At 29.1% G+C, this 14319-nt stretch overlaps 1 protein-coding gene across 5 annotated transcripts in view; it reads left to right on the plus strand.

The window, feature by feature from the left end:
• The first annotated feature begins 2372 nt into the window (after positions 1 to 2372).
• The window catches only part of LOC119676560 (alpha-actinin, sarcomeric), a 30105-nt gene continuing 18158 nt past the window's right edge, over positions 2373 to 14319 (plus strand). For 2 of the 5 annotated variants that reach the window (XM_038087803.1, XM_038087825.1), the window contains exons 1-2: positions 2374 to 2477; positions 3005 to 3220. In XM_038087803.1, coding sequence (XP_037943731.1) covers positions 3107 to 3220 — 114 coding nt within the window. In that variant the 5' untranslated portion in view covers positions 2374 to 2477; positions 3005 to 3106. Of the gene's footprint in view, positions 2478 to 3004; positions 3221 to 14319 lie in introns of all 5 variants that reach the window. The other 3 variants (XM_038087832.1, XM_038087817.1, XM_038087810.1) reach the window with 3 other exon arrangements.

A 14319-nucleotide genomic window follows, 5' to 3' on the forward strand; every position in this document is an offset into this window, starting at 1 on the left:
TCAGATATTGACGTTTCAGTATCCTTTTTGTATACATTTTTTTAATACTTGAAGATATATCTTTATCAAAATCATAATCGTCAGTACTCATCACAGTTTTCTATGATTTATATCTATTGGACTTATTTAAGAGTTCATTTTATCTTAAAATTTAAATTTATCGCACTATTTTTATGAATAATCATTAATGTCCCAAATTTATTTGATGCAACTACGAAAGTTAATAAAGACGATAGAGTAGAGTACGATTAAATAAATCTTAAAATATTTTAATTTATATATTGAAGCAATGATGTGACTTTACAAGGTAAAAACACAAGAATATATATGTCTCCGTTATTTGATTTTAGATTTCGGTACATGGAAATTATTATAGTTGTGCATAATATAATATCAGCTCCTTTGCATCAAATACCCTGTGAAAGCAGATTAAGAATATAGATCAAATTTTTAAAAAAAATGACATTTTAAAGTTGAGATTAGCTTTTTTCACTATTTCGAACCTCCTCTATAAACTGGTTCACCATTTTTGTTCACTTTTTTGGATATTTATGTGTATAGGGAAGCGTCTACTCTTTTTAATTTTGATTTTGAGGTCCCATTGAATTTGGTAGTAAATTACGTGTCATATGTCAACGTTGGTCATAAACTACCTTTTTTTTTATAAAAAGATCTTATTTTCCAAGTATAGAGATAGTTCCTTACTTAATAATCAAAACGCGCTACGAGATTGAATTCCTAAGAATATATTGTTAGGTATTTGGTTGCTTCAATTATTAGCTTTCCACTTTTAATAGGAATTTTATTATTTAAAAACAATAAGCTATCTATGACTGTTGAATGTTCTAAGCAGGTCTTATATAATGTAGAGCCACAGGTAGAAAACACATTTAGATTTAAGCTTCATCCTCGTTTATATAATTCACGTTCCTTAGTTATGATAAAGTAAGATCTCTATATATATTATGAATTGTAATTGCCTACCGTTTAGATATGACTGATCATAGTTGAAAAATAATTAATGAGCTTTCTTCCTTATGTTATGTTTTGATTGACTATATGCAGCAGATGGAAGAAGGGGTGCAACTAAGTCTACACAACATTTGTGGGTAAGGGTGGGACTTCGCTTGGGTTATAGTATTTACATTTGTAATGTTTTATCAATATGCGTTTATTGATGAAACCATTGAAAGAATTCCGTAAAAACTTTTTGATAAAATGTGTTTCTGAGATTAGCAAAACATCTACATTATATTTTAACGGAAATGATTTCCATTTAGATGAATAGTCTGACAGTCTGCTGGATACGAAATTTGTTTAGAGATGAGACCTACTAGTAAATTGCACATAGCAGTAATTCGATTCAACACATCCCTCGATAACTTTATCATTGCTCTCGTCTAGCAGATAATTGCATCGCCTTTTCGACCTTTTTAATTATATATGTACGTTTTGACGATCGTTTCTTGCTTTTGTTGTTGATGTGGAAGAAATATTGTTTCAGTTTTACCTTACAAAATTTTGTTTCTCATTAGCTTAAATGATACCTTTCTTCACAAAGAATAAACATAATATCATTTCATTTTTCTTTTATATCATAGTCGGGCGAGGCGTGATCAATAACACGCTGGACACATTCTGGCTGTTTTCGATCGCCTGATTTGAGATTTGAAGCATTGTGGTAGATCTCGTTTACCTCAAACGTATTCCCTAACAAACTTGATCGTAGAGTAGGTTTTCCATGTCACAAATGTCTATTGTTCGGCTTTGGTGCCAACTCTACAACGAACATGTATGTCGTAATAGTCAAAACAAACTTGTTTCGTGTGGGTGTAGTTACTGTGTGAAATTTTTTCGATATGCACAGAGAATCTCATTTTAAACTACTGCATTTGTGAGTAAAAACAGTTGAGAAAGTTGAAAGGATTGCACAGAATTCTGAAGAGTGCGGAGCACAGCGGAAGCATTAAAGTGATGAAATATTCATAAATCTCAAATCATTCCCTAAGAGCAGTGATACACGGTGTGTAATATGTGTGTAATATGTGTGTAATATATCAACGATCAATCTTTTTTCTATATTCTATCTATAAGAGTGCGCCTATCGCTTCCAACTGCGAAATTGTAATTGCTGTTGAGATTGCAGGCAAGCTTTTGTTTGGCTTTACCTCATTTGCATCGCAAAACAGCTGAGTGTAAGGTGGTTTTTAAACAAACAGAAACTTTATAAATGTTTACATGTTTGTTTAATAACAAAGAAAATATGCTGCTTGCGCCTGCTCACTCGGTCATACGAATGCCCCGTTTCGAGCTCCCACCGCTTCGTCGAACTAGTACCACCTTTGCTTCTATTTGCAGCATAAGTTGCACACAAAGTTTGCTTCTCTCGAGCTTGTTCAGGCGGCAGTCGGCTGCAGAATATTAGTTTTGAGTTGGCTATCAACGCGAGCGGGTCATTCTTTTTGCAAGCGTGAATCGTACGAATTTCTTTTTTATTATCTATATATGTATTTGCATATAGTATACACATATAATATATGTTATAATATATATTGTATCTGTCTACATAAACATATAAAAATAAATATATGTAGTATATATTCTTGGCTATAAAAAGATTAATCACAGAAGCTTATTTTTAAAAAATGTGTTATACAACTTTTTCTAATTTGCCTAAAATTTAATTAATATTTTGTAGTAAAATTTTTTTTAATACTGACGGTTTTTCGCAAATGTTTGCATACGATTTTTTATCTTCAAGATTTAAATAAAATATTTTGTGTTGAAATGCGATAAAAACATTACATTTAATATATTTACGCCAGACTATAAATGAAAAAGAAAGAAATTAATGTTAAAATAGTTTTCTTAAATATAGTGTTTTGTTTTCAATATAGGTTGTTTCAAATTAGTAATAATTGAGTCTAATTAAAAGTTTAATTAATAAAATCTAGTCAAAATTTTGACTATTTTGATAAATACCCATTTCATTTTTAATTTAAAGTCTTCATGAGTAGTTAAAAAACTTAACGAGGATCAAATTGCGGGCAGCAATTTTAATTAAAACATATTTATAGCGCTTAGATAAAAATAAAAAAAATATAAAATGATGATGGAGAACGGACTCTCCATGGAATATGGAGATGGCTATATGGAGCAAGAAGAAGAATGGGAGCGTGAGGGGCTATTAGATCCTGCCTGGGAAAAACAACAGAAGAAGGTGAGTTCACGAAACATAATACTATATATTTTAAGTTGCGAACGGATATTATTATTATTTATTTTCATTTCAATTAAATGTATTACAAGAAAAACGCTCACATAAATAAATCATTACCGTTTTAAATATAACAAATACACTATACATATAGATCATATACATATTTACTTCGGATATAGTCGGTTGTCAGTTTCTTGCGAACAAAATATGAATATATTTTTATTAGAACTATTTATGTTCGTTATGTACGGGCCATTACCGAACCATATAAAAGTCAAAAATATAAAACTTACTAAAATTTTTTATACGTAGAGCTATTCTAATATAATGAATATAGCTAAGATGTGCATTTGTTTTTTAATATTTATTTATTTTTATCATCAAATATTTTCTAATTTTTAATTCCGATGCTATTTTGACATAAGAGGGGAAAAGCTTTTACTTTTAAAAATAGATTTATTTTCAATGACACGTTTATTTTACTTTAATGTCGTCAGAGTCGAATTTAAATTTAATAATTATTTTTAATATTTATCTTATATATATATATATATATATATAGTGTTGATGAAGTTTGGAAGATCGGAATAACATAATGAATGATTAAATAATTTTTATGTAATAAATAATAATTTCAGAATATTGCTACTGGCTGTTTTAGCAGCGATTTTAAATTATTTTTTATATAATCTTTTTATAATAAATACAGATTGACGCAGTCAACTGCAATTCTAAAATTTTTCTATTTGGGGATAGAGAACTTTGTTTGTTAATAGTCGCCCACCTTACCAACATGCGATTTTATTCTTTCATAGTGCGACCAGAGGAGTTATCTTGCTTTGATTTAAAATGCAATTTTAAGACTTACTTCCTATAAAACCAAATATTTCATTTTATTTTTTGCATAATGACAGACTGTCAAATAAATATTTGCAAAATGTTTATCTGCATACATACCTTAACATATATTTGATTTATCAAATTAAAATAACTGCTGAAACCCAAAGTAAGAAAAGCTTATGTAGCATACATACCCACTTTATTTACTGTGATTGAAGTGATATTTTTTTGTAACGCAACTTCAATGTTCAAAATAAAATTTAAATGTTGCAGGTATATGTTACTATATATGTTATAAAAAACAACTTGTGATTATCCTAAAGTAGTTGTTGTAGTTGTAATATTGGAGTTCGCACTCTTTTGTAGATCTTCACAATAGTTGACTTTGATAAACGAACGTAGAACGAAGCAAGTTTTTGAGGTTTTATACTACAAGTCAATAAATCTGTTGGCCTGTGTTTTAAGAAAATTTGAAAAAAAAATTATTATTGAAAACTACGAACTAATTACTTAAAAAATACTTATGCGTTTAAAAAGATGTGAGGCTTGAAAGTACGTATATGTAGTTATAATGAATTATTTGTTTTATGATTAAGTATTCTTATTTCACTGATAGATATTAAATGGAACTGTAATCCAAGAAATCATACGCTTAGTTTAACACTTACCGTAGAACATACGCTGATAGGGTACTCGAACGACAGTCTGGATTACGATTCTTCACATTGGCTTTTTAGTGATGACGCTCGTTTCTCGCTTAATTCATATATATCAACAAACAAAATTGGCTCATTTGGGAAAGTGAAAATCAACACATAACTATTGAAGACTATTATCCATCCATTAAAAGCTATTGTATGGTTGGGCAATGACATGGCGAAGGTATGACACAAACCATCAATTCTCATTGCAACAGCCACTTGAGTACCACAATACGTCCTCTTGTGGTTGTTACGCGAATAATATTCCGAACGGGTCATTCCACATTTCAAGATCTCCAAGATCCTGTATTTTAAGATATTCTGTGACTCTATTTGACCCTATATAAAGTCCAAATAATAACTTGTAAAAATTTTATCGAAATCTAAATCTCTGCTTTATTTATTTTTACATTTGGAACAACAGAATAGGTAACCATGTCTATCTGCAAAAATACTTGAATGGAGGAACAAAACATATATGCTGAAGATTTGTTAATGAAAGAATTTAACGTTTTTCAAAATAATTGAATTTGACATTTGTATAATAATCATTATAATAATTATAAATTCTTCATTTATTACTTACTGCAAATAGGCATTGGTGATTTATGGTTGTAGATCTACAGTCTGTATACTTAATGTCAGTCTGTTTCAACTTGTGTCTCAATATGATTTCTTTATTGTTTTTGCGAAAGTTTTTATTCAACAGCTCGTATAGATCGTGCTCTTTTTCTAAAGAACGTGACTAATATGTCTAACTGGGACTATATTCTCTGGTACCAACTGTCCGAAAATGTTTATTTTTTTTAAATCTGTAATATCTGAACTGAATTATCTGAGGCAATATGTTTTCTGATAACCTATGGTACACACAACACTTTTATTATAAATTTTTTTATGATGAAAGTTAATAATAAATGTGTAGGAATTAGAATCTACAATTCACAAGTTGTAAATCTATTATTACAAATGATTTTCATAATAAATTTACTATTACTAAATATGATGCTTATTTTTTGAAATCTTTCGGATATTTGAATTTTAATTTCCTTGCCTAAAACATAAAACTATTATTTAAATAATTGGTGTTTTATTGGCACTATCCTGACTTCACTTAGTCTAATTATATATAGGCGGCCCATGTATATAAATGGTTGTCTGATTTCATACTATAAATATTAGAAATATTATTGTTAAATTACTGCTTCACGTGTGTTAAAGAGCTCTGAATTATAACTGAAGTATATAATGTTATTTATATAAGATATTTTAGATATGCCTTTAAAATGTAGATTACCTAGTTACTTAAATGTGAAGTAAAGGTTATAGTTTTTGATTGAAATTAATTGCTTAGTTTTCCTCTTGTTATTGTACGTTTACATTAAATTATAAATTATTACAATTCTAGCGATTTCAGACTCATATTTAATACTTTTTGTAAGATATCGATCGGTGATCAATATACTGCGTATTATTTTGTTTAATGTTGAACCTTTTCCGAGTTAGTGTGTACATATTTGTACTACATCACACAAAGCGGAGAGAATTGGTTTAACATGGTTTTTGCCTTGCAGTTTATGGCATGATACATAAAATAGGCTGTTCCACAGGAGTAGACGCGCTCGTGAATAAGTAGAATAATGGAGAAAATTATATTAAAAAAGATTTTAGTTGATAAAGAGAATATGATGCTTCAGTGTGAAATAATTCCACAAAGTTTTATCTCAATATATACAGATTTGAAAGTATGTAGCTACCATTATAGATGTACATTTCAGATACAAGATCGTGAAACTGCAAATAATTCTTTTCTATATTATTTTTCAAAATAACACAACATGGTAAAGTTTTAGCATATGTGATATAAATTTCAGATTTTCATGTTTGTTATTTGACTAATATTATTATTTAGATACAAAATGAAATTTATTAAAGAATTTCTATAAGCTGTGCTCATACTGTTCATAGAAACATAATTGGTTTCTGGATAAACGAACCTATTATCAGTGCATTAGCTTTATTAAATTTTAGTTTTTAATAGTATTAACAATAAACCAAAATTACTATTAATTATGGAAACGACTTTGCCAATCTAACATTTTGTATTGACGTCTGTTTTTTATTATTAATAAAATATTAATAGGGATTTTTGTTTAGAATGATTGGGAAAAAGTGAAATTCGTCTGAAATTAATAAAATGCTTTACCAAATCTAAACCCTTTAAATAATCAAATTAGGATGGCAGACGATAATTGAAAAATATGGTTTGATGAGTTTTCCTGACAATAAATTTAAAAAATTAAAAATTGAAAATTTAAAAAATTAAAAAATTAAAAATTTAAAAAATTAAAAAATCGCCCATTGCTTCACAACAAAATTATTTGAATTTTGCGAAAACTCAAACTCTGACGACTAAGCATCAAATTACACTCGCCCAAAAATGGCCGGCCGTTCGAAGTGTGCTTTAGCCTGAGCTTTAAGCTCACCTACCACAAAAGCTAAACATCTGCAAAGCACAAAATTATTTTGAAATATAATGTATATTTATTTGATTGTTTTGCGCATGCGCACATAAATTGCCTACGTTTGCATTTATGTTGAAAGCAGAATTGCTTCAGTTTTCCTTAATATATCACAAATAAATTGCGTCTATGTATTTGCGCTCATACACACACACAGACACACACAAACACATATATATATATATATATATATTCCGAGTTGGGGGTATGTGTTGGTGTTTGTGTTCGCTACTATTCGCTAATCATAAAAAGTTTCTTATAGATGAACGCTTGCAAGCTATTTGCATGTGAAATAGGTACCATTCTGCATGGATAGTCGCTCTGCATACGACCACACCGTTTCGAAAATAAAAAAATGGTTAAAAATAATTTTTGCTTCTCTTTTGTGGGTTCTTGAAAACTTATTTATTTCAATTAATTTTTGATTATATACAATTTATTTGAACTTTAAAATTTATTGATTTAATAAATAATTAAAGAAGCTCGTCTCTTTTCACATCATAGTTCACATCATATATTTAAGAGAATTCTAAATTCTAAATTCTAAATTTGTTTACATAAGGAATTTGGCCAGAAAGTACAGAAAAGTGAGGTTGCTTTTAATGTTCATGTGAGAATAATTCTAAACTATTTTTAGATCTTTCTGGATCAACTGAGTAAACAATGATATTAGTCACTGTCGGATTTTTATCTAAAAATAATATCAATTGTATTTGTTTTTTTTTTTAGCTTATAAAAGTGGAAATAAACTCAAAATTTAGCAAAGAAATCGGCATTAAAGTTCATTTTTTATTGTATCTTCCGTTTTTATTTTTTAGAAAAATTTATGTTATTGTATAATACAATACGTTAACCAGCATCTTTTGAAATATTAAGGATATGCTTTTTATCTAGTTTGGTTTTCAACAAATTACAGTTAAAAAGCAAAATAATGTATAAAAATCGTGGATATTTTATCATTTTTGCTCTACTATGTTTGCTTTATCTATGCTCTACTATATTATTGCAAATAATCAGTGTTTTTCTTTACCTTGAATTACTCCTCTTTATGCACCGCTTCCAGTTCGTTTTAGCTCCTGGAACCTGCCATGCTATTTGAACATTCATTTTGTGGTCAAAATAATTCAAAAAGAAATCACTTAAGATAGTGACTATTTTTACCGTAAAGCTATTAAAAGCTCGCTGTGTGTCGATCATTTTATTAATAAAATTACTACAGATTCTGTTGTGAATATTAAGTTTGTCGTTATGTTTATGACTCAGAGAATGAATCCAGAAAAACTTTAATTGGCCTAAATTTCATTTACTTTTGTAATAGACTTAACGCTTCTTAACATCGCGTTACAAGACATATATGTATATGTATAATATATCTTTAAAAGTAACTATTCGAATAACTTAAACTATATGTATCTTTTTGATGGGGCTACACCCCAAATTTCTGTAAAATATTTCTTTCATTTACTTTAACAAAAAATATCTTGTTAGATTACAAATATGTTTTGCGAAAAATTAATATGAGGTAGAAACTGTGTTTTGCCATCGATCTTAGAAATAAGTTATCTAATGCTTTCTCCAACAAAAACATTCGAATTTGTTAGAGCGTATGAGTACTCGCGTATTCATTAATAAATTTATGCGTCATTTCCGAAAAGGCAGTAGGTGGCTCAATTCAAATCTTATATACCGACACAAGTTTCATTGCTTCTTTCTTATCTCCAATCAGCATATGCTCAATCGCCCCTCATTTTTTGTTGTACGCTCGGGTTGTCGTTTAAGAGAATAGAATTTATATTCAATTTGTTGCTCACTGAAATAGCGACTAGCTGTACACTAACTTTCCAAAATTTACAAATTCTCTGAGCACATAAATTTTCTGCTTCTCCTTTTAGGATGCTGTAATCCTTTAAAAGATGCATACTGTAATTTTTTAACCTATCCAGCATTACTTTTTATTGTGACTACCATTTTCTTCTTCGAATTGAGAATAGAAGAAGGGGAATTGATCGTATGGACCCCACTAATTTCTACGAACATTGCATCTTTGCACTTCTGCTATACTTTTGCATTTGAAATAAATGCAGATCGAAATTGCATTTGAAATCTATCCATACGTTTTCTATAGTATTTAGATTAAATATTGAGGTTGTCACAATAAAATCTAAATCCCATTGAACCATTATTTTTGCAAATTTACAGTCACTTTTTTGTTCATTATCCTGTTGACCAATGTTACGTTTAATGTTATGTTTTATTCGACCCATTGTAAAAATAATTCGTACACATTGTAAGAACCTACATTTTGTGGTCAGTAATGCTAGCTATTTTTGTTGAAGGGTTTTAACTCCTTTGTAGGAAAAACATCCTTTCACTCGCTTCGATTTTGCCGTTTTCGATTAATTTTGCAAAATCTTTTTCCAGTGGTCATTTCACATACTCTTTGAGCTTTCAGTAACATTGTTGCTGATCCATTAAACATATATAGTATGTAAGATTACTAAACTTACTAAGAAATTTGGATCTTCTAATCTCAAGGTTAATTTTTTTTAATTGATATACCATTCATTAGTCATCATATGATCAGAGCATGTGACTATATCTTTAATGTAACGTCTGTCAGTTTTTAATATTTACGCAACATTTTGATGACTTGATACTCTTTCTCTATCTAATGTTTTCCTCGGCCTTCTGTAATAGCATTCATTTGCATTTAATAAATTTATTTATACTTTAAAATATATTTAAATAACTTTATTCTTACTTCTTGTTAATTTATATAGTCTGGAGTATGTAGTATAGTATATAGTGTAGACACTCCTATTTTTTTGAATATATGTAGAATTTAGGAAACGTTTTCAATTTTAATTTCTTTTTCAGCAAATATGTCAACAGTGGAAGTAGTTTGAAAACTAAATAAATTGAATTTTCTGCTAAATTAGTGTTTAAAAAGATTAATATATTTATTTTGAAAACAAATTTTCTTATAATTGCTTATAAGGTAAGCAAGTTAAGACAAAAGTAATAGTCGTGAATAACTACTCTCTACAAATCTGTGCATATATTTGCAACAGCAACTATATTTTCTGTTTTTTCATGAACAGAGAAATCATTAATATATACGAAGAAGTAAGCGAAGTCATTGACGTTGAGTTCACCTTAAATGTGTGCTCCAGATCTATTCGCTACAACAGTAAACCAAAGAAGAACCGGATTGCGACAAGACCACTTTTGTATGGTTTACTTTTGTCGTTCTTGATATTAGTACGTATTTAAATTTCTTCTTGAAAAATTACGTTTACTGTTGGAATCGGTTTTTGATAATCTAACAGAGAGCATCGTCGGAAGCTTTTACTTGGTGCATAACTGCGGCTGCCAATGTAGTGGTGAATCTATGTAAAATTGAATGCAGCAGATGAATTTGGTGTCTAATAACAAAACTGGACTGAAAAATACTGATATATGTATACTGCGAGCAGTCGCACGAAAACAACTTTAATAAATAAAAAAACATTTCCGTGTTGTGATTCTTGTTCGATTTTTGAATTTCTGAAACTATTTTGCAGTACATGATTTTGCAATACACAAATTTCCAATGACTGGGAACGCCAGCCCATATTTGCTATTGAATTACTATTTTAAAACAAATAAAATGTGCAGGGTTTGCAGAATTCAACCACTGTCTAGATTAAATTATATAATAATATAACTAAAGTTGCATATTCACAACTCAATAAAATGGCATTCAGCTGCTACGTACTGCGCGTTTTGTTAAGAAGCATCAAGCGCACTAAGCTGCGCTTCAAACCAAGTGTACGTAAATGTCTCTGCTTATGAATGTCTTTCTTGCTAAAAGCCGGTATAACGGCCTACGTATAGTTGCTACTAACGGTTATATTGTCCGTTTAGTCTTAATTAAGATTGTGCGTTTACGAGTTTAAATGTAAGTTGCTTGCTAAGTGGACACATTGCAAACGGTTGTTACCGTTTGGGAAAGCAAATACCTAAACAGGAACTTTTACACTTAAGTTTATTTATCGATTAATAAGCCCATAATTTTTGATAATTAATGTTATTTGTATACAGTTAAAATATGTGCCATCAGGTCACTTCAAATATTTAAAATTTTATTTTCATTGGGAAAACAAAATACTGCATCCGTATTGAACTAAATTAATAATTACGCAAGCATCTGTAAATTGTTAATTAAACTTATTAATTATTTACTCAAATTAGATATGCTGCAAAAATCAATAAAAAAATATATATAGTATCGTTTTTTGCTTATACCTAAAAATGAATCATACACTGCAGAAAAATAAAAATAAAAATAAAAAAAATTAAGATTTTATTTTGTATGACTATATATCCACTTTGCAATCTTACCATAGGTACATTAAGGTGATTCTAATTGAAGATAAGAATTTTTGACTTAAGAATAGCTGGTTTACGTGGCAGTCACCAAAAGGCAGATTTGCGTCACAGATCTATCACATTTGCATCTCACATAACTCTTTTAATATCTGCCATTGTGTGACGAATAAAAGGAGTACCGAAATCGGATGTGATCACTATTTAGTGGTGACAGAACTAAGGCTTAATACTTGATCGAATAGCAGTAAAAAGTCAACTGCTTCCAAGGAATTTGATATATCTAAACTTAAAAACGAGCAATAAAGAAATATTTTCTAGCAAAAGATCGCAGAAGCAAATACAGCTGTTGGTATTCAAAACGCTGTAAACGACATAATTAATGACAAATGGAGCAATATTTGCAGAGAGGTGCTGCATCACGCGTCTAATACTCGTAGGAAAGATTGGATATCAAACTAGACATGATCAATTATGAAAAGTAGGCGCGCGATTAAGGAGAAACTACTGAGTGTGCACGGACAGCTTTTAGAACACTTAATAACGTGTGGAGGTCAAACGCAATGTAGCTGAAAACCAAATTACTTATATTCAATTTGAGTTTTAAGTAAGTGCTGCTATATGACTGTGAAATTTGGGGTGCGTCGCAGATCTTTTTAAGTAGATGTTTCCGCATTTTAAGAATATGGCATCCCAGGATTAATACGAACGATTGGTTCTGGCAAGTGACAGCGCAGAAGCCTGTAGAAACGGATATCAGGCTACGCAAGTATGAATGGCTAAGACATACTATAGAAAAATTTTCTTGCAAATCCTTGTGATTTGGCTAAGTTCTATGTATATGAATTGTATAGAACATGCTATTAATAATAATAATAATTCAGGTTAAAAAAATAAGTAAAAGAAATAAAGTTTGAAGATTGTCATCATTCTTTAATTTAATGTTGTGTATCAGAGAATTGCAATGACTATTAAACAGTCGATTGGTTTCAAGTATTAGCTGCGTTTTTCTTATACGTACTCTGTTCATCTATCTCTTTTATTTTAGTTTATTGATCGATCTGACGCATTCAGTTAAGAATTGTTAAAAGTATAAGTATACTCGTACTTTTACTCTTAATTTGATTAAAAATATCAAAACTGAGAATATGACAATCATTACGTTCGGTAGCGTGTACTCATGGCTTTGTACTACTCAAATATATGATGAGCACTAATGAGTATTTTTGTTCATACTTACTTTACTCATTGAAAGAAATTGTTCGTGTTTATTTTCCAACTTTTGGATTTTACCCTGAAGAGAATTTAAAGAATAGAAAACTTTATTAAGGTTATTAAGAAATGTTATTAAATTTGAGGAAGTTTGTCAATAATAATAAATATTGAATAATTTTTATTACTTATGAATAATTAATACTATTTGTTTTGCTGTGTATACAGCACGACAAATTAATCCCAAATTGCATGACAACATTTTAATCCAATACCAGCGACTCTGAAATATTGAAGATTTATAATCAAGAATGGTTATATTGCAATGGAGAAAATATTAGAACACATAACTCTAACTCTTGATAACTCTAACTCTTATAATTTAAAAATCTTTTTAAAAGCTTCAAAAATTCGTTACAAAACTTTGCCGAACAAATTAAAAAAAATTAATTAATTAAAATCAAATTAATTTGTAGTATAATTTTATTTATATTGCATTAAATTTAAATAAATACAAAATCTAAATGAACCAGAAACTAATTCTCACGTTTAAAACAAAATTCTTTTCACAATATGAGTTTATGAGGAAAAATTTCCAAATGTTGGCAACACTGCTAGTGTGATTCATCAGCACCTGCACTTATTAACGCAAGCATTTGAAAAGACCAGTTTGGCGAGTATGAGTGCGTATGAGTACGTATATTAAGACTTTGAATATTAATTTCATATCTCTGCATATCGCTGCAAAGCTATATTTTGGTCAATTTCCTATATTAAGAGTCAAATGCACCTTAAATATATTGCTTAGAAAATTTTAGGAATAGTTGAAGCAATTAAAAATGTTTACTTGTATTACTACATTCAAATTTGAATGAGAGCAATTTTTGTTCTCTGTTTTGGTTTTATGGAACTTAACCGTCAGAAACCTACTGCATATCGTAGTAATTTTAAACATTCTATTCCTTGTAAAAATATTAAAAATATATTTTAAAAACCATTAATAAATAAGATACATATATGAAGTATTGATAATGTTTTGATAGACATGTGGTATATACAACACTTTAGTTATTTTTTATTCAGAACAATATATATACTAACAAAATTGAGATCGTTTTAGTGATAAAGAAAGTTCGCCAATTTTAAGTACCTAAAATGGACGTCATTCCAGAAAAAGTCACAGTTTCGATTATGTACTAGGATATTATGTGACACAACCTTGGTATTTCTTTTCTCTAGTTCAGATGTCGGCAAAAAATACCTAGACAATTTTTGATGTGCATGGATGAGCGGCTTAGTTTGATAGTTTGATTGAAAGTTGATTAAAATTCAACTTTGTTAATTAAATTAAATATATATATTCATAACTGTTGTTTTATTTTAAAACAAAGTACAATGATTTGTTGTTTAAGAGTTATAATAATAATTAAAACTAAATGAAAATTACTATTAATAT

The sequence above is a fragment of the Teleopsis dalmanni genome, chromosome 1, assembly GCF_002237135.1.
Source record: "Teleopsis dalmanni isolate 2A chromosome 1, ASM223713v2, whole genome shotgun sequence".
Classification (NCBI taxonomy): Eukaryota; Metazoa; Arthropoda; class Insecta; order Diptera; family Diopsidae; genus Teleopsis; species Teleopsis dalmanni.